This window comes from Gadus chalcogrammus, chromosome 11, assembly GCF_026213295.1.
Source record: "Gadus chalcogrammus isolate NIFS_2021 chromosome 11, NIFS_Gcha_1.0, whole genome shotgun sequence".
Classification (NCBI taxonomy): Eukaryota; Metazoa; Chordata; class Actinopteri; order Gadiformes; family Gadidae; genus Gadus; species Gadus chalcogrammus.
This window is the reverse complement of record NC_079422.1, coordinates 13,116,535-13,141,595: the sequence shown is the minus strand read 5'-3', so window position 1 is coordinate 13,141,595 and position 25,061 is coordinate 13,116,535. Positions and strand designations below refer to the sequence as shown.

General features: G+C 46.4%; 2 protein-coding genes across 2 annotated transcripts in view; one reads left to right on the top strand and one right to left on the bottom strand.

Moving 5' to 3' along the window:
* Window positions 1-6: 6 nt before the first annotated feature.
* Window positions 7-11,024, top strand: pop1 (POP1 homolog, ribonuclease P/MRP subunit). The gene is made up of 15 exons (XM_056602995.1): window positions 7-74; window positions 239-358; window positions 482-657; window positions 1,801-2,058; window positions 2,295-2,382; window positions 2,778-2,956; window positions 3,335-3,597; window positions 3,707-3,800; window positions 3,887-3,995; window positions 5,059-5,178; window positions 5,867-5,985; window positions 6,144-6,335; window positions 7,087-7,241; window positions 7,957-8,190; window positions 8,985-11,024. Exons 1-15 carry the CDS (start codon window positions 56-58, stop codon window positions 9,763-9,765), a joined length of 2,907 nt encoding a protein of 968 aa, XP_056458970.1. The 5' UTR covers window positions 7-55; the 3' UTR covers window positions 9,766-11,024.
* The window catches only part of LOC130392495 (NIPA-like protein 2), a 20,196-nt gene continuing 5,086 nt past the window's right edge, over window positions 9,952-25,061 (bottom strand). Inside the window, exons 2-11 of the mRNA XM_056603015.1 lie at window positions 24,089-24,157; window positions 21,322-21,490; window positions 16,617-16,676; window positions 16,402-16,523; window positions 13,808-13,904; window positions 12,981-13,116; window positions 12,649-12,737; window positions 11,776-11,839; window positions 11,585-11,682; window positions 9,952-11,474 (exon numbers count right to left, since the gene is read on the bottom strand). Coding sequence (XP_056458990.1) covers window positions 11,368-11,474; window positions 11,585-11,682; window positions 11,776-11,839; window positions 12,649-12,737; window positions 12,981-13,116; window positions 13,808-13,904; window positions 16,402-16,523; window positions 16,617-16,676; window positions 21,322-21,490; window positions 24,089-24,157 — 1,011 coding nt within the window. The 3' untranslated portion in view covers window positions 9,952-11,367. The remainder of the gene's footprint in view (window positions 11,475-11,584; window positions 11,683-11,775; window positions 11,840-12,648; window positions 12,738-12,980; window positions 13,117-13,807; window positions 13,905-16,401; window positions 16,524-16,616; window positions 16,677-21,321; window positions 21,491-24,088; window positions 24,158-25,061) is intronic.

The following is a 25,061-nucleotide window of genomic DNA, read 5'->3' as shown; positions in this document are numbered from 1 at the left end:
TCAGTATACATCTTCTCCGTTTAGCAGCTCACAGAGTGGAGGCTCTTGGAATGGAATGGAAACGCCGAAGTCTGGTAGCGTATAGCTCTTGTTCTTATTAGCCATGAGTTTTCCTCTTATGTAACCTTAGTCCTTCATGTGCACACCATGCAACAATACGGCTATCATCTGCAGTTGTCACTTCACGCGGACTAATTTTTTCAAATGTCACATTTAACACATTTTCATATTTTCAAAGGGCATAGCAGCAGCACCTATGGTGCTTCTCCGGGAGGTCCTAGCGATCGTGGGGGATGGGTCCGCGGCCATCAGAAAGATGGCGGAGCCTATGAAGAGGAATTGCCAAAGTTCATCACTGGTACACACACACACACACACACACACACACACACACACACACACACACTGCTATAGACACTCTTTTGAAGCAGGCTTGTCAAAAGGTTAAGTGAACAAGATGCAACTCCTTGTCCCTGTCCAGCCGCGGGCTTTGCTGTAGCCCGGGCATCAGAAGTGCAAGCCATGATGAAAGCGGTCACCAAGGAGACGGGTAGCTGCCATGTGTCTGGGGCTATTCCTAATCACATGAGGCGGAGGGCCATGAGCCACAACACCAAGAGGCTGCCTTGCAGGTTAAGGGAGGTGGCCACCCGGATGGTAAGCATTCACAACACATCTCTGAAAAGATGAACATGCATCACTTTTGGGGAATTTGGATGAACCGTTCATTTCTGCTCACTCAGACAAGTGCACAGTCAGCATCTGAGGCTTCAAAGTGTTTTAGGTAACATTTAAGGGCTATAACCATAGGCACGGTTGGTTGGCCATCAGTGGGTGATATATATGCTCCAGCTGACAGCGTTCCTTCCTCTGTTTGAGACAACTACATTTTATCCTGCTACTGTCTCATTTATGACCAATATCTCCTGGCCACTCATCCCCGATTGGTTCAGTTGATCCATCTTGCACAGAGTAATGGGATTGTTGATATTCAAAATCTTGCTCTTTATGGCACTCTCTTAATTACTTGCAAATCCTAACTACAGTAGTTCTTTCATTTCTGGCCTCTGAACCATTTGCTAAGAGGATTGGAAATAAAAATGCGTATTCTTTTTCAGCACAACCTCCAGGGTGTTTTTATAATGCTTCCTCTCCACCTTCAGAAAAAGAAGTGTCTTAAGTAAGGGATAATGTACAGAACGCTGGTTATTATCGGAAAAATAAGCCCAGACAAGGCGAACAGGACACCGATGCGCAGCGGAGGTGTCTTGCTTCGCCCTGAAGGGGCTTATTTTCGATAATGACCGGCGACGTTCTATACATTATCCCGCTTATTACACAGCTACTTGCCAAAATGAAAAAATAACTTCCCACGGTTTGCCTTTTTACAATTTATTTGTTACCAGCATTCATAGTGTTAATCAGCAGAGAAATAGTCAGCCAAAGACGTTGACGTCGCTTAGCAACCGAAGACGCTGGGGTTGACAAGTTACCGGACTACTTGCGGAGTGATACCATAAACGTCATTAGAGGCAAAAAGTCCTTTGTTTGCCATGACAGCTATTCTTAGCAACGGTGAATTATCAAATATAATTCACCGCCGGAAGTTGTGAAGAGCCCATGCAAGTGAACGGAGCGTTCCACGGCATTGAGAAGACCCGTGTAATAAGGCTTTATAACCTTCCTCTACACCCTCAGAAAGAGAAGGGTCTCAAGGCTTTATAACCCTACCTTCCTCTACGCCCTCAGAGAGATAAGGGTCTCAAGGCTTAATAACCCTACCTTCCTTTACGCCCTCAGAGAGAGAAGGGTCTCAAGGCGGGCCCAAAGAAGAAGGAGCAGCCCAAGAGCAAGAGCCGCAAGGCCCGCCGTCGCCACGGTAACCTACTCCTGGAGTTCAACAGGCGGCAGCGGAAGAACGTGTGGCTGGAGACGCACATCTGGCATGCCAAGCGCTTCCACATGCTGAAGAAGTGGGGCTACTGTCTGGGCGACCGGCCCACCGCCAAGTGCTACCGTGCCTGCTACCGTGCCATGAGCCACCACTGCCTACTGCAGGTATGCTGATGCCCCGCTCTACATGTGTCTCAGGGTTTCTTTTGGTTGTTACTCCAATTTTATTAACATAAATTCTGCTGTAAATGTGTTCAATTTTTTTATTTTCAAAGTCCTGATTATTTTCTGTATAGTTTTTGAGAATTGCTCGAGGGGATTTCCAGATGGTACTACCTCCACTGGATCAAACCTCCATTGAAACAGTAAGCATGAACATGTGTGTTTGTCTGTCTGTACAGGATCTGTCCTACTACTGTTGCATCGAGTTACAGGGAGATGAAGACAAGCTCCTTGCCTGCCTGTCTCAGTTGACCAGCAAGGACACAGGTGAACACCTATCCTGCACCTCATCGCTAATACATGAGTATACTTAGAATATACTTAGAGTAGCGGTGTGCCGTTACTCTAAGAACTAAACAAATGTAATAAGCCTTATTTATCTTAAAAACAATAGAATTTGAGCACCTTTACTAAAGTGGTCATTAAGATCTTCCGTTAGGCATCTATTAGGCTTTTTTTCCATAACACAAATAATAATTATTTCTTAGTCATAATTTCTTAATTATTTATTAGTCACAGCAAAGGTTATTCGAACCCTTTTTTAAAGACCCAGCAGCAGGTTAGCCAATTTAATACACTGCATCTTATATCGGTAAGCTCTAATTTAAGTTATGTAACTACATGATACTTATAGTCATACACTCGATGGTATCCGTCTGCAGGTCCTACGTTTGCTGCGGTGCTCGCCCTGTCCGGGCGGAGGCAGGGCAGTGCCACCGTGTACCGAGCAGGCCAGTACCCCTCCCAGCCCCTGGGTCCGGTGACCTTCCTCTGGAGGCCCAGGACACCGGGCTCCTCTCATAGACAGCTGTGGATCTGGGCCCATCCCACCCTCAAACAGGTCGGTTCACCGACTCAAACTGTTACCCATGCAGTGATTGTAAAGCAGTGCACATGCTACAAGACTTTTACAGTCCAACTGTGAAGCAGGCCAGGCGTCACATTTGTAACGACTGATTTTCACAGATTACAGCGGTGGACAGGCGTGCTGTTTAGGACCGCTGTCGTTACTCAGGCCAGACTACAGTATCACGTACCGATTCCAGTCGTAAATATCAAACATGTTTGATGATGGAGACTGGAATCGGAGTGACTTTTGTGCTGAATCATTTTTCAGGGGTTATATCTGGGTTTAAATCGGGCTATAGAGCTCCCTTTCTGTGCCCATCTTAAGCCAACAATGCTGAGCTCATGCCCCAGGACCCCTGCTCCCCCGCAGAACCTCTTCCCTGAGCTGCAGAGCGTGTGCCAGTGCAGAGAGCCCGTAATCCCGGCCGTCGCTCTGGTGGTCACGCCTGCGGAGCCGGGCCCCAGTGCCTCAAAACCAGGACCCCGTCAGGCGAAGAAGAGCCCCGGGGCCAAGAGGAAACGCAGTGCCGGGGACGGTGAAGCACCCCCGGAGAAGAAGATCGTCGGCGATGGGACGAGACCTCCCTCGGCCCCGGTCACCTGGACCTCGGCCTCCACGGGGATAGTCATTAAGTAAGTATAAACGGGATCAGGGTGCATTTGGGACTGGTGATGCATTCATTTCAGTCTGACTGGAGCAGTTCTTTCCGAGGTGGATGTTGAGTTGTTTGTTCTGTTCCAGTGACCTCACCATGGAAGTTGTGCGGTACCGACTGATTGGCCCACAGTCTCACGCTGTTCTGACAGAAGCCCTGGAGGCGGCCACAGACTGTGATGTACGACCTTCAGCTTTAAACCTCTGAGGATGTCAAGTATGTTTTGGCAAAGCTTTACAGTTAGTTGCTTTTCGCTATGGTTTCAGGCCGTGAGCAAACCCCAGGCCTCTCCCCTTTGGTGGCCCCAGCACTGCAAAGACCAGGCCCAGATGACCCTACACCGGCAGCAAGCGGAGGTCTTCCAGACACTCAAAGGTCAGGTTCCCATCGGTTAATTCCTTCATCCAGATTAGGAATGCGCAATATAAACGATATACGATATAAACGATAAAAAATGGCCTACGATAGAGATTTTAGTTATATTGCCCTATCGCGATAATGCATGTTTGACGCGATCTATCCATGACCCGCGAAATATAAAGAGCGGGTCATGGGTAGAGCTACGAGCTGCAACCGGCTGCATCCGCGAAATTTAAAGAGCCACGAGCTGCAACCGGCTGCAACGCATCATCCGCGACCCTCGAAATTTAAACAGAGCCACGAGCTGCAACCGGCTGCAACGCATCGTCCGCGAAATTTAAAGAACCACGAGCTGCAACCGGCTGCAATGCATCATCCGCGACCCTCGAAATTTAAAGAGCCATGAGCTGCAACCGGCTTCAACGCATCATCGTCATCTAAGCAAATATGGCTGAAGGCGAAACGGAGGAGCTGGTCATTGCCCTAATTTCATGTTCAGTTTAAAATTGTATGCGTTCACTTTGCACCTTTATGTTTTAATATCAAGTATCTGCACACACTTGGAAGATTTCTCTTTATTTAAAATAGCCATGCCTAATACGTATTTACCTAATTCACAGTATGCGTTTCTTTATTAACAAGACACCACCAGTTTTAATTTAATTAAGAGAAGCATACGTCATTACACAGAAGATTTTTTTCTTTGTTAAAGTCTCTGCAGCTACAACATTATGTTGTATGATTACAGTTTTGCACAATAAATGTTCTCAAAACGACATAGGCCTACTAAGTTTCTTTCTTTTGTTTTATACATTTAGCAGTTTGGCTTTCCTTAGAGTCTATGTAACCTGTTCTGAAATGGTTCTATTATGATTTATATATCGTGATATATATCGTTATCGCAATAGGTTGCAATGTATATCGCAATATGGATTTTAGGCCATATCACCCATCCCTAATCCAGAGGACACATTTGTACCTGGGGCTTGAATCTTATGGAGCCCAAATGGTCCTAAGAGGACCTTGTGCTACACAGCCATACACGGCATGCGTTCCTGACCCAGACTCCTTTCCACAGGTGTCTGCTCCACAGGGGAGGTCCCGCCAGGCACAGTGCTGGGTCTCAATGTGGAGGACCCCAGGTTGGCCCTGCCCCAGAAGAGAACCCAAGCTTTGTCTGTCGTTTCTGCGGACCAAGGTACAATCTGGCCTCAGAAACGGTGGTGGACTAGCCACACATGCCGTGCACAACAAGCACTGTGCGCAACACATCAATCCCGAGGAATCTGGTTACACTTTATATGAGATTACGGTCGTTCCCCCAGTGTCCTTTGTTCACGCTACGTACGTTTATCGCTGCCAGCTGTAGTGGATCCGACCGGTCCCCCGACGGTATATGGGTGTGTTGGGTGTAGCGCCGGGGCTGGTTCACTGAGTACACATCTGGTTCTGAGCTCCTGGGGAGCCTCTGCCTGGCCATGCAGATGTGCCAGGTTCGAATCCTGGCAGGACCCTGTGCTCGAGCCTAGCCCTCGGTGACCCAATGTGAGACACTGACTCCACATGTGCTCCACCCGTCTCGGCTGGAAGAGCAATTCTTGGGGACAAAACATGACACGGATGTGGCATATCTGATGGGTGTTTTTTAAACATGTAATAATCTGCATGGTCCCTGACACACAATACAAACAAAGACCATGGCTATCAGTCACTATGGCATATTAACCATTAGCTAATAAATAATGTTGTAGCGGCCCATAGAATTCCTCTTTCAGTTAACAAGAGTTGCACATGATTTTCCTCTCATTGATGCGGTTTTTTGATGCGGAGTACTGAACAGTAGCGTTGCACATCCCGGTGACTGGAGCGATATCACTGTCCTTTAGATATTGACGAGACGACAAGGGAACTGATGTTGAAAGGGGTACCCGAGCACTGCTGTCAGAGTTCCCTGTGGGACCGCTTTGTACGCGACAACGTCACCGATAACAAGTTATCCGAACAGGTAATGTGGTGTTGTTAATGTATATGAAAACTCAAATACAATTCTGCGTATTTAACCAAAAACGTACGATTCACATAAGTTGTCACACCCATCCACAGCCAACCTGTGGATGGGTGCTGTCACGCAGGCACCAAATCTCACAGTGCGTCACCCCACAGGAGATCAACCGCCGGAAGAGAGAGGTGTTGGTGCCGGGCTCCAGGCTGAGACCCACCCCGCCGCAGAGCCGGGTGCCCGTGCTGATGGTGCAGCAGCCTGGGAAGCAGGTGGGCCAGGAGATGAGCGGCTGGGGCGCCGGGTGGGATCTGCTGCTGCCCAAGGGCTGGGGAATGGCCTTCTGGGTCCCACTGGTGAGTACCTCCACACTTCTCTTGTCCTAGTAGCCACTTCTCACACTATTACTTTGAAGTGTGTGTGTGTGTGTGTGTGTGTGTGTGTGTGTGTGTGTGTGTGTGTGTGTGTGTGTGTGTGTGTGTGTGTGTGTGTGTGTGTGTGTGTGTGTGTGTGTGTGTGTGTGTGTGTGTGTGTGTGTGTGTGTGTGTGTGTAATTCGGAAGAAGCAAATCAGAGAGAGAAACAGGACAGACGGTTCTACTGTGCAATACATGGTGATTCAAGACCAATGCTCATATTGTTGATGGTATAATGGCAAATTGAGCTTTGTCATTTAACCTTACTTAAAAGACTACAGATGCTTTTGAATCAAGTCAAATGATTCAGTTTTTTAAACTTACAATTCTTCATGTATATATTCTTTTCTTTTTTTTCCGGTTGTTGAGGATGGTAATAATAAATGGTGTAATATAAAATCGTGGTAAACATAAATTAATAATTGAGTAGGAAGAGCATTCCTTTTCACATTTGCTTTGTTCAGCGAATCAATTTATTTAATTTCCATTCATTAAAGTTCGGCAATTTCTTTTAGAAGCTTTATTTTGTTTGTTTATATCCCGACAGCAATCATTAAATTAAATGCCCTATAATATGCCCATCCAATCATTTCATTCTGCCCCGAATGACATTAATGTAGCTTACTCTGGTCGGTTTCCCCAATGGCTTCCCCTAGCTTTAACCCTCTGCTGCGATGTTTCTCCCTGCTTAGGTGTACCGAGGCGTTCGTATTGGGGGTCTGAAGATGAGCCTGAAACACTCCCAGAACAAAGGAGCCCCCCATTTCCCCCACGACTTCCCAGACTGCCCTGCCGGGGTCTGCTTCCAGGGGGAGCAGGAGACAGAGCTCCTGAACAAGTTCAAGAGGTCAGAAGGTCACCAAGAGGACTCAAAGCTGAGGCCGGGAGTTATTTGTTCTTTGTGAGGGTCTTGTGTCTGTCTGTTCATGTTCAGGCAGCTCAAAGGAAGAAAGCAAGACTGGGTTGGTAAGCCCACAGCTTTTTTCTGCTCTGACGTAACAAAGGGCTCCATCCCATGAGTGATGGGTTTGATGGAGTTTGCCATAATGCTCCAATTGTCAGATGATATAAATAACTCTGTGACAAAACGTTCAGACCCTGTCAGAAGTATAGCTCCACTTTCAGCCAAACTTATAGAAGAAGGTCACATACTTTTTCTCATGGCTCTGCTAAGTGACATGTAATGTTTGTTTCTAATCACAGCACAGGGTGTCTCCTTTCCCCCAGAGGGACCTTAACTTCAGAACAGGATGTCAATTAACATTTCTGCCTAATATTTGCCTTCCAAGGCCACTCCAGGAATAGCTGTCCTCAGTTCTAATGTGTGGTGTATTTTTATACCGCAGCGTTGTACAACGTTGATCAAGCGGCCAAAGCGGAGGGAACGGAAGTTAAGTTCCATCCCTCCGTGCCGCCAGGGAGGTGAGGAGACGATAACGAGGCTGTGGTTCTCTCCGACCCCGCCGCGCCATGAGTCATGATGTCCTGACGTGTTCCATAAATTGGAAGGGTAGCCCTGGCTGTTTCGACAAGCGCTTGACCTCCTGACCTCACATCCATAGGCGCCCGCCTGCCAAAAGGACCAATTACATAAAACATGGCTGTCTGGCTCCGTTCCGTTGCCCCTGGCAACAGCTGGTGGAGGAGTGGGAGCTCATCACGAGCGAGGCCCCGGAGGTGGGCAGCAGCAGCAGCAGCAGCGGCGGCGTCGAGGAGAGGCGAGGACAGGGCGGTGTGGAGCCTGGATGGCGGCCGCGACCGGAGACAGCGGTGCAGAGCGGCTCCAGTGTCCTGAGGTAGGGCTCAAAGGGCCTTTGATCATGTGTGTGTGGAGGGAATGACGGGGTGAGCCGGGGCTTCTCGCCGCTTGCATGTTTCATTGATGAAAGGTTTTACATTCTATAAAAAAAAACTGATAATTCCGGCATAGTTTGTGGTTTTGGTCGTATTGAACTAAAGGTCATTTTATCGTTAGCTGTTGGTTTGAATTGTCCACCAAACTTAACATCGCAAATTCTAATCTGAAACCAAGATGTCGATTTGGTTTATATGTTATGTTTGTTATGTTTATTATGTATCGTTAGTGACTTTGGATGAATCAATCCAGGGGGATTTCGCTCTTCTTCCCCATAAGAACACGCGTTGTGAGTTTCCCTCCAAGATTCCTTTAACAAACCCGCCCACTAAATCACACTTCTAATAATATTGTTGCAATTGACTTTAAAAAGTCCCCTGGATCAGGGTGAAGCAGTTCTGTGCTGTTTCCGAGGCCTTGCATATTAATCACTGATTACTTTTTCCTCTTGGTTTCTAATTCCCCGATATGCGTGCAGAGCTTTCTGACAGGAGTGATGCATGACTCTCGTCTTCATCGTAGCGTCGGTGATGAGAATACCCAGCGTAGGCTCTGCTACAAATTGCTGTAATTCATCACCGAGATTAGTGTTGGTGAAGAGTTGCATCTGTCCCCTTAGGGAGGGAAGAGAACTATGGAACGGTGCATCGAAAGGAATATATGGGAGTTCCCATTTCTTTATTTTTTGGCTCCGTCTACGAAGTCTGATTTGGTTTTCCTTGGCGTTCCCTCCAGGAACAGGAAGTCTCTGAAGCTGCTCTCCAATTGGTGCCGGCCCACCACTGCAAAAGGTCAGAGGGCTCTCCGCGCCCGGGACCAGGCGCCTCTCGACGCCGCGTCTGGGGCCGCGCTGCTCGCCGCGCACGTGAGGGCGTTGGCGTGGGTGCGCCTGTCCCTGCTGTCCAAGGGACGCCCGGAGCTCCATGCCCAGGTGTGCGTGGCCACCCAGGAGGACCTGCAGCGCCTGGGCGACAAGAAAGAGGCCTACAGCGGCCCCCTGGAACACCCCCACAAAGACCGCTTCAAGAACAAGGTGAAGCGCCGCAAGAAGGGCGGCAAGAAGGGCAGCAAGAAGGTATCTCCGGTCCCCAAGTCCTCCACCACGCTCCCCACTCCGGAAGCCCCCGACCCGCACCCCGACTCTCCCCTGGCCCTAGCAGCCTGCTCGCTCCCTGCGGCGGCGGGCCAGACGTCCGCCAGCCCTTCCTGCCCCCCCGCCCCGGCTGAAGGCCCCTCCTCCTCCTCCTCTGCCGCGTCTCCCGCAAACCTGGTCTTAGGCCTGTGGCCCGAGCCCCTGCCCAGCGTCACGGCGCACTGCTCACGGGTGACGCTGGGCTGGGTCACCCAGGGAGACTTCTCCCTCTCGGCCGGCTGCGGTGAGGCGCTGGGCCTGGTCAGCCTGGAGGGCCTGGTCCACACCCTGATGGCTCAGCCCGCGGAGCGGAGGGGCCTGGTCCTCCTGAGGAACCCCAGCGCCCTCCACTACCGCTGGGCCAAGATCAACCTGGAGGCCTGATCCCGGGGCCGCCCGCCAAGCCCGTTGGTGGGTGCCGCGAGGGGCACTGAGACAAGCCCTCCGTAAGTTACATTGCCCTTAAGTTATACAAGATGAGTTTCTGGTGGTTTATTTGAGAAGCGTTGGACATTATTGCACCCTTGAGCAACATAGAAAAGGATACCATTTAATTTGACATGTGGGTGAGGAAGTAAACATGCCATTCTTCTGTTTAAACGATAGCTTTTATTTTTGTATTTTTTCCAAAAGATTGGCTCAAGATATTTGATGTGATGATGACTTTTCCTTTTCCCAATAGTGGTAATCTTTAAATTCCTTTTCATCAGAAAATCTTCCAATGGCCTGAAATTTAAAGATCAGAAAATCCGAAACAATATTTGAGCCATTCCAATAAAGTCCTCGTTTGATCTGAATCTGAGCCAGCGATTTTGAGTCTCTTTAGACTGCCAACGAAAGCCGAATTGCATCTCTCCATTTTCCTGCAGTGTAACCAATCCATCAACAAAGTCAAGCCTGTATGCAGAAGGGGCATTAAAATGTATCTATTGGTGAAGTTCCACCTTGCATGAACCCTGGGTGCCCACACATGTGTAGGAGGTAAATTAGAGGGTTGTTGCTTGGCAACGCTTAACTTTTCCTAACACTTTGCTGTGCAGTCGACATGGTGACCTGAGGTAAAGATGGCTGTTTATGGCAGGTTATTAAAATGTGCTTATAAACCAATAACAAGGGATTTCATGGGCTGCCTTTGTGAGCTGTGAGGATTTGAGGTCTACCCAGAGAAAATGCTCACTAAGCTTTATAATGTGGTACAAAAAAGGAAGTTGCAGAACACACCTTTTTGCTTCATCTCATTGTTACACGAAAGTTATCCTACTTTATCAGTATTCTGGGACAATTACCTCTTGTTAATCAATCTCAATGGATGCTTAATGAATATTATGCAAACGTTAGTCCCTTAATAATTTATTGGGTGCGCCGTGATTTGAACCAGAAGCAGCAGTATGCCTGACCATTGTCATTACCTCCTTCTGCCAGAAGAGGGCACAAATGCACTGACTTAAACCGCATGGCTTTACGCGATCTGTAGACAATGTTTAACGTCACATACTTTCCTGTATCCTCTATACAATTACACTACATCATTGCTGTGGTTATGGAGATATTTAGAGCTGTAAAAAATATCTATATTAATAAAGCCATAACGGATTGTGTTGGTTGGGGTGGTTGGTCTCTTCAAAGAAAACAAGGAAGATTGGAAGATTTACTTTTGATCTGTTGTGCATTCTTTATGCATTTTATCCTGAGGCAGAATCTTATTCTTATTAATATTAACTCAAATAATATACTTGCTTCAGGCATAAGTCATATTTCTGCCACTGTTAATGTTAAAACAAAAAATTATGGCACAAAATGAAATATCAGAGATGTGGCCAGAAATACCACTGATTTGTGCGCATATATATATAAATGTATACACACTACAATTCCTTTTTTGAAATAAATATATTTTTTCTTTTATATAAAGTTCTTCGCAGTGCGCTGCCTTCAGCGAATGCAGGGAGGGCAGCACAGCCACTCAAGAAGGTCCAACAGATGGTTCTAGCCGTCGTCTGATTGGCCAGCCCTGCTGCACATAAACCTGTCTGCCAGGGATCCATATGTTGAAGTGCTGGCCTCGGGCTGGACAGACTCTGTGTACCTTCTTCCTGTCCAGACGGAGAGAGCAGGCCTCATTAGCGCAGCAGAGGGGAGCAAGAGATGGACTGCCAGCGCATAGCTCGACCAGTGATCAAATGGATCTCGCCAACATGCTTACCAGGGACTTTATCCATTGTGATAAAAGTGCGATCTTGCGGTTTTATTTGTGTTCTGTTTCTGGCTATCAGGAACACGCCGAAGAAAGACAAGAGACAGCTGCAGGAGAATAAAAGGATGTCACGGGTTGAATGAATAGCCTGCGTGTCTGTAGCGCAATATAACTGGGTGTGACACTGACTCAATATTTACCCCAAGAGAAACATGCAGATGTCCAGTGGAGCCAGGCCGTCAAACTCCTGGTAAAACACTATTCCTGGAATACGCAGAATGAAAAACCATTTCAACATTTCAGTGAAGCACTTGTTTAAATTGCATTACGGGTTACGAAAGAGAAATCCAGATAATTTGTTCCAACAACCTATTTATTAGGAGGACACAAGCAGGGACGATATAAAAAATACATTAGTCCTAGACACAAAATGGCAGACTTGAACAGTCTCTCATCCAACTGAAAGTGAGCCGAGATTCAACCCACCCATTTGCGTCAATGGCACTGATTTCAGTGGCACTAAAGTGACATGGTTGCATCTGCTAGCGTATTTTCCCATAACGCATCAGAGTTTATGCATTCTGCCCTCGGCGCCAACTTTACAACATTCTCCAATATGGTGCCCCGGTGTCTATTTTCTTTTCTCGGTTGTTTTCCAATTTGTACATTCGTTCAATTATTTTGGTGGCGATTGGACCTTGTGATGAGTCTGGCACAGTGTAACCACTTCCTAACACCACAGGCTGTTAGCGGCACCGCTCCTCTCACCATTTCACTGCGTGTTGCACTGACAATTCCTCTGCCAGTTATTGTTCTATGCATCAATAAGAGGGAACCAAGGATGGGCCCTGCAGGGTGTGTTAGCTCCGTTAGATTCAAGTTTCAGGAAATCAAAATCACTGTCTTTGAGCTGTGGCTTCCTTCCCTTCTCTCGTCTTACCCGTGGAAACATAGAAGCTGAGGTGATACTTTTTCTACACCGTATTTCCAATCAGATATGTCAAACTAGTTAGAATATGAGATGGGTGAAGGATACCTAGATATTAACATAGATAGCTTTGGAGTGGACCTACCTGCAACAATGGCGCTTGCAGTGAAAAAAACAAAGTTGATTGGGACAACTTCTGTGGCATCAAACATTTTCATTGCCTGATTGAGAAATCTGTGGTGGAACAAAAAAAAGAGGGTGTTTATTTTATTAGCAACAGAAAAAAAAGCTAATATAATGACTTTGGTCACAGAAAGGGTCATTTTAATGTCGATCCATTTATTTTATTCGGGATCAGAATACTGGAGAGTACACATAAAATCGGTTGTTATGTCTAGTGATTTTCGGGGATTGAAGCCGACTCAGATTGACAAAGGGGGTTGAGAGAGCTAAATAAACGGAGAGAGAAAGACTTACTTGATCTGGAAGGCACAGGAGGCGACCATGACGACCAGCATCACATAGAAGATGGGGTACAGCAGCTGCAGGTTGCCCTTGATGGACTCTGTGATCATCCCGGACACGGCCTTGACCGAGATCACCGTCATCGACGCTGCCAGCACACAGCCCATAACACTTAATACATAGCAGTGTTTTTATCCCCTGAAAGTCACCATGCACTTTGTGTATTATTGTAATCATTATTAACGATCCTGGAGCTCATGGTGTCAAAACATTTAACACTTTAATACAACTGCACCCCATTAAAAGATAATTGTAACATGTGGCGATGAAAGTGGAATGTAATTTGCCTCTGTAAGGATAGCATGTTATCAGTGATATCATAGCACTCGCATTGATTAACTGCGATATTTCCTAGAACAGGGAGGCGCACGGGCAGCTATATAGTAGTTTAAATGAATTATCCAACACATGTACTCGTTTCTATAACAGGCTTTTCGGAAAGTCTGTTTCTCTCCTGTGATTACATCTGGCACATGTGCCCGGCCAGCGAACGCTCGACAACAAATTGATCCAAATTGATGTACCACGGATACCACGGTTACTACCACTGCGGAACCACCACTACTAACACAGCCCCCCCTACCCCCCTAAATGTAGCGTTCTGTCCGCACCGGCGCCAGACCTCTTGGTTATGGTTTTGGAGCCAGATAATGGAATCATGATGGGTCTGTTTTTGGTAGCCAGGCAACAGTGAATCCTTGGGCGGCCTACTACGACGGTGAAGTCCGTCACCTGCGCGCTCTCCGTCACACAGCGGTGCACGTGCATTAGTAGCGTACCGAGCAAGGCCACCATCAGCAGCACCACCACCACGTGCTTCAGCTTCTGCATCTTGTACAGGTAGAGCAGCACGCAGAACAGGACCGCCTCCACGAACTAGAAAGGGAAGGGAGAAATAGCGGTCACAAAGACGGTCGTCTAAAGGTCGCTCATGCGTACACTCCATGGAGAAATGCTCTGTATATTGACGCACGTGTTTGTTGATTTGTCATGAAAAATATACACAAAGGCGTTAGTCTCAAGAGGAGGAGATGCATTGTACCATGATAGCAGCTTGCTCTTTTTCCATCCAAAGTCCCAGGGCAGGAACTTATATTACACACACACACACACACACACACACACACACACACACACACACACACACACACACACACACACACACACACACACACACACACACACACACACACACACACACAAACTATTCCGTCCAACAGCTGCTAAACATTCTGCGACCAATTGGTGGAACCGTGGCCACGGAGTCGTGACTTCCATCCCCTCAGCCTCAGACACAGTGGGCAGACCAAAGCACAGAGATTTAATTGAAACAAATGTCTGTGGCACAGAAATTAAATGAATGGCCGGCCTCTAATGGGAAAGGCCCCGGGCTGTCCTTGCGAGTACTATAGCACCGGCTTGATGAAGAAGCTCCTGCGCTCCTACCACAGCTGTGGCTGGATGGAGTGTGCTAGTCCGTGTTAAATATACACTCTCCCTTAAATCATGTTCTCGCTGTTGGGGGTTAAATTACAATATGTATATTGGATTTTTGCTCAATCAATTTAATTTAATTCTTGAAATGTAGAGATGTTAAGGAGAGTTCCTCATCTGTTGGCCATGGTTCGGATAATAGATTCTGAAGGGTCACAACGTGGTCCGTATACAATTGGCAGTTCCAGACAATCGTTGAGGAGATTTAGAACGAAGCACTCAAAGGATATTTAATTTCCTCCCCCTGGTTTTTTCTCATTTACGTGATTACATAATTAATTGGTGGCATATCTCCCGCGGTTGAATGCCACCTGATGAGTATTCACACTGCATTCCCTGGGCTGGGAGAAAACATCCAATCAATCAGTTATACCACAGGCTTCACTAGACAACAGATGCAATACACGCATTCATCCATTCATCAGGTCCATCAATCCATCCACCTCGCCTACCATTTACCTCTCCCTCCATCCATCCAACCATCCATCTACTGCATCTCTCCATCCATCTGTCCATCCAGCTCTCATCCATCGCTCTACCTCTCCATCTATCTACCTCTCCATCCATATCTTTCCATCTCTCCATCCAGTTATATCTTTCCGCTATGGGCTTATATGTCGTCAAAAAGTGAGCGTGTGTGTGTGTGTGTGCTTGTGTGTGTGTGTGTGTGTCTGTGAGTGCGTGTGTGTGTGTCAATGTGAGTGTGAGTGTGAGTGTGCGTGTGTGTATGGGGAACCGCTGCGTGTCCTGAATAACGATTGAAAGCCAAACACAGGAGACCAAAGACCTCTGTGGCCCTGGATGAGCTTTGAGCTGTCACCTTCACACGTTCAAACCAACCTACAATGTATATACAGCAAATATACGTGTCTATATTATATACATTGTAAGGGATCATGGGGGTTGGTCATGGCACACTAAAGATAAACAGTTTTTTGTTCTGCAAAGGACTAACAGTGAACCTGAAGGGCACCTTGGCTGAGCTGGAAAAGGCTGGAGGAATATGACTCGCCTCCGAGGGTCAAATGGATTCACTTTGCTGGAAAGAAAGTCAAGGGTGACAAAAATCTATTTTTCCAATTATCCACGGAACTCTATGGGCACCCTTGAAATAATGGCACACAGGACAGCTGAGAATGAACATTCAACCAACTCTGAACAGATTGTGCTAACAGTCGCTATTGACTCCATATTTCATAGTGGGGAAATATGCTTGCTATGGTCCCAACCGCAAGACATGTGATTTAGAAATTAATGAAATGATGAAGAAAAATGATGAACAGAAGTCAACTGTAAATTTCTCCTGTGATGGTTTTAATTATTCAACACAGCGTGACAAATTTAACAAGTTTGATCGATTTTTTTGCGATCTTTGTAGCTCCATTTCAAAAGAGCCAATTAGCTGAAGCAAATCAAAGGGGACTTGTGTGTTTGGGAGCAAGATTAGGTTTGCTATGTGCACTGAAGGGTAATTCAATTAGTATAGATCGCTCTCCTGGTCCTGAACCTCAATTTAAAAACAGTAGTAGCTTGCAAGGAAATAAGACAAAACAGAGTGTTAAACATCCTATTGTAAGCCCTATGTTATTGAATGTCATTTTGTTGTAAATGTATGGACTATTTGATGCTGAGCAGGAGTTGACATTGTGTGAATTCAATAAAACAGGCAGATTTTCCATTATTAATTTTCCTCCATAAACATCAATCATTGGTTGTACAAATAGTGTTAAAGAAAACCCAAAACATGACATACCTCAAGCTAAGCTTTAAAGAAAAAAACAGTTAAAGGGGAAGTTTAGCAGCCCTCTAAACCTAACACACTACAGGTCAGTGGGGCGGGGATGGGGTTGGGGGTTGGGTGTTGGGATGGGATACATACCAGGTAAATGACGAAGGTCAAGCTCATCGCATAGTACTGGACAAGCATGGCAGTGATGTGCGTTGAATTATGGGGGGCAAAGGTCACCAGGACATAGGTTCCTGTTATTGTCAGGATGCCGCCTAGCAGAGAGAGATACACCAGAAAAATGTTTCAGACCACCAATGCTGATGAACACGTTCCAAAGGGTTTTAGAACCATCTCATTCTGCTTACCGACAATGTCTGTGGCTCGCAGGGTCTCCTTAAGGAACGCCACCGATATGATGGCGCTCGCTAGAGGAGGAGAATCAGACTTTAGGTTCATAATAAAGAAACTCTGATATCCGACCAGCTCCAATCTGGCTGAAAGGGGCGGTTCACTTACTTTCGTGTCATATTTGTTTACTACCAATCATGTTGTGGCGGTTGGGAGGTGTAAATGCAAGGTGGCTAATCCCAAACATAAACCTGGCCAGCACTAGTACATTTTCCCTGGTGGGAAGTAACCAAGTGTCAAAAGTGAATACAAATGTTTCCAATAAACACTTTTTAGACATACACTTCTTAAAATCCCTTCTGGGTGGAATATCTCCATAACGGTTCAGTAAATGGTTTCCGGCACCCAGTCCAGGACGTTAGAAAAACGTCCTGGGTGTAATAATGAATAAGCAATTAAAGTATTTTAAGTCTGATGTTTCACTAATTGTGTTTCGCTGTATGAGGCCAAGACGGCGCTGATTGAATACTGGCACAAAACAATACAAACAACAGCAATTATGTTGCAGGATTGGATGCTATTATTATATTTTATGTTGCTATATCGCTCCTCCCTGTAAACTCCCTCTTACACACACATACAAACACACACACACACACACACACACACACACACACACACACACACACACACACACACACACACACACACACACACACACACACACACACACACACACACACACACACACACACACACACACAAACACACTACATATTAAAATACAACCCCCCAAATGAAAACTAAATAAATTATTGTTCTATAGCTTTACGATTATAAAAAAAGTTGCCAGTGAAGGCGCCTACATATACCATACAGCCAGGCGCAATCCTGTCAAAACAAAGAAGATAAATAGGGCTTATTAAGATTTCCAAACGGCATCATGACATCAGCAAGTGACTGGGGAGCTTGAAATAAACATGCAACTCTACACCGCATTTTATGAAGCCATTCATCAATATGATTGTCATGAAATCGCTAAGCTGAAAAGCAATCAGCTTTCCCTCGCGCTTCTCAAACGCTCAGGGAAGCCAAAGGGATCTCAGAGAATAAACAACCCTGATTTTAACTGAAATGACCCGTGACGGATCACACAGCAAGGCAGCCGCTGGTAACAGGGGAGGAGACGTTGAACAAAAAACCTGGCTTGACAAGCGGTCTGATAGGCAGAGCCGGCCCAGACAGGCGAGCGCAGAACGGAGGCCAATGAAGCGGTAAATACTGGCGGAAACTAGGAGGGGAGAAGACACCTGTGAGTGAAAGCAACCGGGAGAAAGGAAGGCAGACGCGCTGCTGGGAGGCAGACAGGGGGGGGGGGGTGAGAAAGAAAAGAAGGAGACTGACGGCGCTAAGGCAGAGTGTGGGCAGGTTGAGGCTGATTGAATGGGACCAATCAGCAGACGGAGGAGCAGATAGTAAGGGAGCACGGCCCACGAGCTGCTGCTCCGCCAGGCAGGAGGAGATTACCTCCCTGTACCTCCGAGGATATTCAGAGCAGAGGAGCCCCGTCCACGCACACACAACCGCTCCCATCAAAACAACATATCAAAATACCATACAAAGAGGGGGGATACAGGGTGTACAGTCAAACTGCACCCAATTAAATGTTTGTTTCTGGCATGTTATGAATTTATAATTCAGCCTTGTTGATCCAAGGAGTCGGCGCTACGTCATGCAGCGGCATCGATACATCGCGATGAAAGCCCTCAAAGGTGGCGCCGGGAACAGGACGGGGGTTTAAGTAGAAGGAACGCCATCAGGACCCCGGGGCCACGGTTCAAAGCTGGAAGACGACGAGGGGGGTCTCACACACACACACACACACACACACACACACACACACACACACACACACACACACACACACACACAGACACACACACACACACACACACACACACACACACACACACACACACACACACACACACACACACACACACACACACACCAACGTGTGCCACAAGGTCGAAGAGAATCAGTTGACAAGGACCGGATCAAGGAGGATTCTGGGTCTTTTATCTGGCGAGGATGTTCGCGCTCACATTTAGGGGCTCTTTCTCTCCGCCGCTCTTGGGCCGGTGTGATCTGATAGGTAACCATGGTTACCCAACAAGGAGCGGGACACGTCGCCACGGTTTCTAATATGAGGAACCGCTGGGGCACCCAGAGTGCTGTCAACACCCCTCCCCCTGTCTGATTCTGGATGTGTGCGTTGGTGTGGGACATGTATGATGAGTGCATGTGTGTGTGTGTGTGTGTGTGTGTGCATGTGTACGAGTGCATAAGTGTGTGTGTCTGTGTGTGCGTGTATTATGAGCGGGTGTGGATCTACATCCACATGACTGAGCTCCACCCAGATTCCACAGTGCTGTCCTCCCAGGTGTGCAGTAGAAGGGAAAATAACTCCTTGGTGAATCACGCCACATCAAGGGCTTTTCTTCTTCATGTTTCCCCCCGTTTTGACACAGGCTGCAAATAAATAAAAACGTCTGTCTTTCAGGTGACAGTAGCAAGCTTTGGCTCAGTGGTACATAATGCATATCCTTCTGTTGTCTCTCTTCATTAGTTACAAAGAGCAGCATCATCGCAACAGTCCTACTTTTGAAAGGTGCCCATGTCACTCTTCATCTTCCGGTCGTGTCTAGCAGCACCGAGCACATGGGCGTTGTCAAAGGTCTCCTTCAAGAGATCCCAGCTCTCCTGTCTGTAAAACACCCCCATGGAAACAGTGAAATGGAAATTCTGCTGCTCAACCTTTGCAGTGTCCCAGGGTTACGGGTTAGACGTGTAAACAAATGCTCTGCCGCCGGTGAATACAGTTTCCTGTTTATTTGCCATCCCCATGGAAATTCTTCACCCTCTCACGGCGAAGAACGAAGAGACAGAGAGAGAGTCTGTAAGCCTCCATGGTCGGCTGGGATGGAGACGTTTGCAATCGTCAGCTCTCTGCTCCTTGGTGTAATATTCTGCTCTTCCTTGTCAGTATCTTCATCCTCTAGTCTTCCTCTCCTGCTCTTGTCACCTGTCTGGGAATTCAGGTTTCGCTTTCCTTTCCCCTCTCCCTCTCCCTCCCTTCCTTCCTCCCTCGCTCCCTGTAGCAGTGTGCTGTCTAACCTTATTAGTGTAAATCTCAGAGTCCTAGGATCTGAGCACTTCCAAACCACAGGAGGCCGTGTGTGTGTATGTGTGTGTGTGTGTGTGTGTGTGTGTGTGTGTGTGTGTGTGTGTGTGTGTGTGTGTGTGTGTGTGTGTGTGTGTGTGTGTGTGTGTGTGTTTGTGAATGTTTGCGTGCATGTGATTGTGTGTGTGTTTGCATGTGTGAGTGAGTGATTGAGAGTGTATGTGAATAGGTTCACACATGTACACGCATCGTTTGTGTGTGTGTGTGTGTGTGTGTGTATGCCTGTGCTCGACTGTGTGTGTTTGTGTGTGTGTATGTTTGCGCCTGTCTGTATTGTTGATGCTGATGACTATCACTCCGTCTACAAAGGTGGAGCAACAGCAGTGACAGATGGCGACCTTTCACCACACACACACAAACACACACTCTCTCTCTCACACACACACACACACACACACACACACACACACACACACACACACACACACACACACACACACACACACACACACACACACACACACACACACACACACACACACACACACACACACACACACACAGCTACTCCGGCCCCACTTGTTAATACTGAGGATGAATGACGTTACGGCTGCAGACATCTTTCTGGAGTCTGCCTCTATTCAGCGGTGTCTCCGACCTTCAGACTCATTAATCCACCCAGACGATGATTCTTCTAAACACACCGAGACAGCACACGTCCATCTTTCAAGGGCACCTCAACGCAAAACCATTACTGGCTGAGTGATACCAGCAACAAGTCTCTATACAGTCGGCCGCACCGACCGGAATATGTCATTCATCCATCGCTTTATTTTTAAACGGGCAGCCATTATATGGACTTGGCTCATGTCTATATCTACTATACAGAAGTGTGCCAAGTCTCCTTGAAATTCTCATTTTATTAATTAAATTTATGTAATTTCTGCTCGTAAGGCTGAGTCTGAAGCAGGGGAAAGAGCCCATCACCCGGCCACTTTAACCTCCTTAACCAGTCCCGTGGCTTCATTCACTGTTTTTATTCACAGCGTTCAACCGCCGGGTGCCAATGCTATAGGAACATTTGAGCGCTGTCACCCTTAATAGCGGCAATTAATAACGTTGAGTCACCGCTCGCCGCTTCCGCTGCCGGCCAGGGGGGGGGTGCGGCTGGAGCCTGTTCAATGTTTAACCTGTCCTCTCCACGCCGTGTTTGCACTCAACAGCTGCCAGACGCACCCGCCCACACACACACATACACACACGCACAGGCTCCGTCTTGATTGGCTCATGGCTCAACAGCAGCAGCTGAGCATCAGGTCATATCGGGTGAGGATCTTTTTTCGACAATGCGGTATCCGACTGCAGGATTGGATTGGAGTGTTTCAACTAATTTAAAACGATGACTTTACAAGTCTAATTACGGTCGACATGGTTGAGTTGGATGTGGAAGAGTGGTCCATGCACATGACAGACTACAAACCAACCCCCCCCATCACCAGCGCCGCCACAACCCTGGGGAGGCTTGGTGGAGCACCCACCTATGACTGCCACGCAGCCCAGGGGGGCGATGAGAGACGCGGGGGCGAAGCCGTAGGCCGCGAAGTTCCCGAGCTCCCCGACTCCCATGAGCAGCACGCCGCACCACCACAGCCGGGAGGTGTAGTAGGGCTTCAGGCCTCGCTGCGCCTGCCGCACATGGGTGTACTTCTGCACACGAGGAGAAGGGAGAAGAGAGGAGAATGAGAGGAGAGAAGAAGAGGAGAGAAAAGAGAGGAGAGAGAATAGAGGAGAAGAGAAGAGGAGAGGGAGAGAAGTGAAGAGGAGGGGAGGGAAGAGAAGAGAGGAGAGAAAAGAGAGAGGAGAGAGAATAGAGGAGAAGAGAAGAGGAGAGGGCGAAGTGAAGACGAGGGAAGAGGAGAGAAGAGAGGAGAGAAAAGAGAGAGGCGAGAGAATAGAGGAGAAGAGAAGAGCAGGGAGAGAAGTGAAGAGGAGGGGAGAGGAGAGAAGAGGAGAGAAAATAGAAAATAGAGAAGAGGAGGCAGATAAAAGAGGAGAGGAGAAGAGAGAGAAGAGAAGATAGTAGAGAGAGAAGAGGAGGAAGGGAAGAGAGGAGAGAAGAGAGAAGAGAGGAGAGGAGAGAAGAGAGAGTGGAGGAGGGAGAGAACAGAAGATGATGGAGAGAGGAGAAGATAGAATAAGAGAAGAGAAGAGAGAGACGAGCAGAGAAGTGAGAGAGGAGAAGAGAGGTGAAGAGAGGAGAAGAGAGGAGAGGAGGGGAGACGAGAGGAGAAATGAGAGGAAAGGGTGGAGGGAGGGAGTAGAGAGGAGAAGAGAGAGGGGAAGGATGAAGGGAGCGAGCTTTGCTCAGTGTCAGGCAATTAGCCAGGTTGAGCACAGCCACAAAGAAAGAAAAGGTTGTTGGTTCAGTGGAGGTAGTTCTTGTGACTACTGTGGTATTAACTCTACATGTTTAATTTAGTTCCATTTTAATATGCCGACCAGCCAGTCAGTGATCATTTAGGGGTATGCAATTAGGTGATCCTGTCTTTTTAGATAAGTGGGAGCCATTTGGAACAGCTACCAAATGATTTTAACTTCCATAAATGCGTATGAGATGATGCATTATTACGAGGGGTTAAATATAGGTAACCCTATAGCATATGTATTTTAATTTCGTTAATCTTAACTTCCTGCCTGTCACTTTCCCATGAGGTGGTATTTGCCCTGGATGTGTTATGCAAGGTATGGGAAACTTATTAGTCATATAGAGCTGTCGCTAATGGAAAATTCTGTCCACTGTTGACAGTTTTGTGCGTTGGTAGCAAACAAGTTCATTTGATGTATCTACAAACAGGTTGGAGGCATCCCTTTGTTGATGCTAATTAACAAGTTTCATGCAGATTGGTGAAATAATCTAAAAGAGGTTTGAGTTTGAAAATGTAATCTGCCCTAGAAAACCATGGAGTTGAAACTATGCCAGATTTAGTTCAAATATTTTACAGGGGCATATTTAATGGCATCTTAATTATGATCATATTTAATCCAGTGGCTTTATTTGGGTTATATCACTTATTTATCTAGCTTGTATGGTACTTGTATATAAGATAGCATTATCCAATCACAAACTATGACTTCCGTAACAGCCCCGTCCTCCAATAGTCATTGTAGCTGATGGCCCACATCTGCTAGGTGTCTTGACACCAAACACTCAGACACAAAAAACATCTCTGAGCCATTGAGGGGGAAGGCACTGATTTCCTTTCCATGCTATTATTTATTTATAACATTCAAATAATGTTGTGTGCAATTGTGTAAATAGTGCAATAACACATGCAATAAAGAGTATTTATTTGGTCTTTAAGTTAGCTTGAGCGATGATCCTGAAAGGAAGAGGTGATACATATAATTCAAGTTTTATTGTTTTTTTGTTTTTTATTTTATTTTATTTCCTTTTAAAATGCATGCATGCTTTAATGTCTGGAAATAAGGAGCAAACCACTAAATAGGAGTTTGGCTGTTTTGTTAGTGTGCATTGTTCATGAGGACACTTGGCCTGACTCCATTGATACAATCAGATATCCCATTCCACATTGGAAAGGGGTTCTAAAGACTAGTGTATCCCTCCTCTGTGGTGGGGCCAGTGTTGTCTCTTCACACGAAGCACAGGGCAACCTATCACCATATCACATCAAATCAGAGAATTTATGTATGGAGTGAACAATGGTGTTCCACACAATATTTATATAGCCCTTTGTCAAAGCCTGAAAGAACCCTACTGTGTTCTGAGGTCAAGTGGGAAATGTTTTAGAGATGCAACATGTGTTTCCATGTTATGTAATTGTTCGTGTCTACGTGTTCCTGTAGAGGCAGGTAAAATAGTGAGATGCAAGCAAGTTTTTTTCATGCGATTGTGTTTCATATTGGACCTAATCCCCAGTGTAATCGATATTATTTCGATATTTTAAGTGACACTTTGTTGATTAAACACATGGCTACAGTTGGGATTTAAGTCTGTAGAGTATGCGTTCATATAGAGACAGACATTCCGTCGATCAGCTCAACATTAGATTAATAACTACTAAAACATCTGGGAAAACAATCAAATGAATCCAAGGAAAATGTGTGGTCTATATCATATGAATATAATAAATTAATAATGCAATTTTAAGGCAAACTGAAAATATGGCCAAAACAAGCAATGGTATGAGAGTTTGTATACACACTGTGTACACAATCTCACAGCTCCCCTTGTATTAGTGGTGTTTCTGTTGTGCTGTGGAGCTGACAACGCTTACTGTTTCCTACCTGAATGTTGAGTGAGACGCTGATGAGCACGTTCCCACATATGGAGATGATGATTCCCACGATATAAGTCTTTGGGAAAACGGGAAACAAACAAGGAAAACCCATTAGACTAGGCACTGTACGTATAGTCACAAAACCTCACATTGCTGCCCCAAAACATTTGGTCGGTCAGAGCCATGTACTTATTGTTCAAGTGTGTTTGTGGGATCTCTATCTTCCTAGTGATTGAAGCCATTGACACATTGTAAATATCCTGTTTGTTTGTCTTCCGATCATCCTCAAACTGAAACGCATTGCAATTTTTATTTATTCAGAAAGCTAATACAATGGAGCAGAATAGTATATTTCTCTCTTCATCTAACATATTCTCTTACGCTTGTAAACACATCTATCTTCCATCTAGTTCCATGATGATTTACGACACATGGAGCAGAATTTGGATGCAGCCCAATGCAGCATCAAAACACAATAGTCTGACCAAACAAGTTAGGAAAGAAAATATAGATAACTTGAGAGGTAGCACAACCATTGTCTCCCCTCCTCAGGATGGCTTGCTGGTATAAAGGAAGGGGTCTCTTATAATAAACATTGCACATAATTTTGCAGGGGAGTCTCTCAGTGTCGGCTCATAATTGCTGCACGATGCAACAATAAACTGTATCTTTCCAAGTAAAAAATAAATAAATTGAACAAAGCATGGCATCCTTTTTAAGCATTTCAAGGTAATTCTACACTGTATATCCTGCTCAATTTGGGTCAAATTATTGCTCAGTGCCACTATTGAGTTGCAGGAGGTAAACATGGTGATGGATGCATGCAGCGGTTGGAGTGCGTTTGTGAGAGGAAGAAGGGCTGAGAGATGTGGGGCGAGAGTGTATCATAAATAAATAAAGCTAGAGGAAGAAACCTTCAAAGACAGAGACGATACCCCCTCGTGTTTGGTCCCACTAGAGCTTTTAGAAAACTGTTGGCA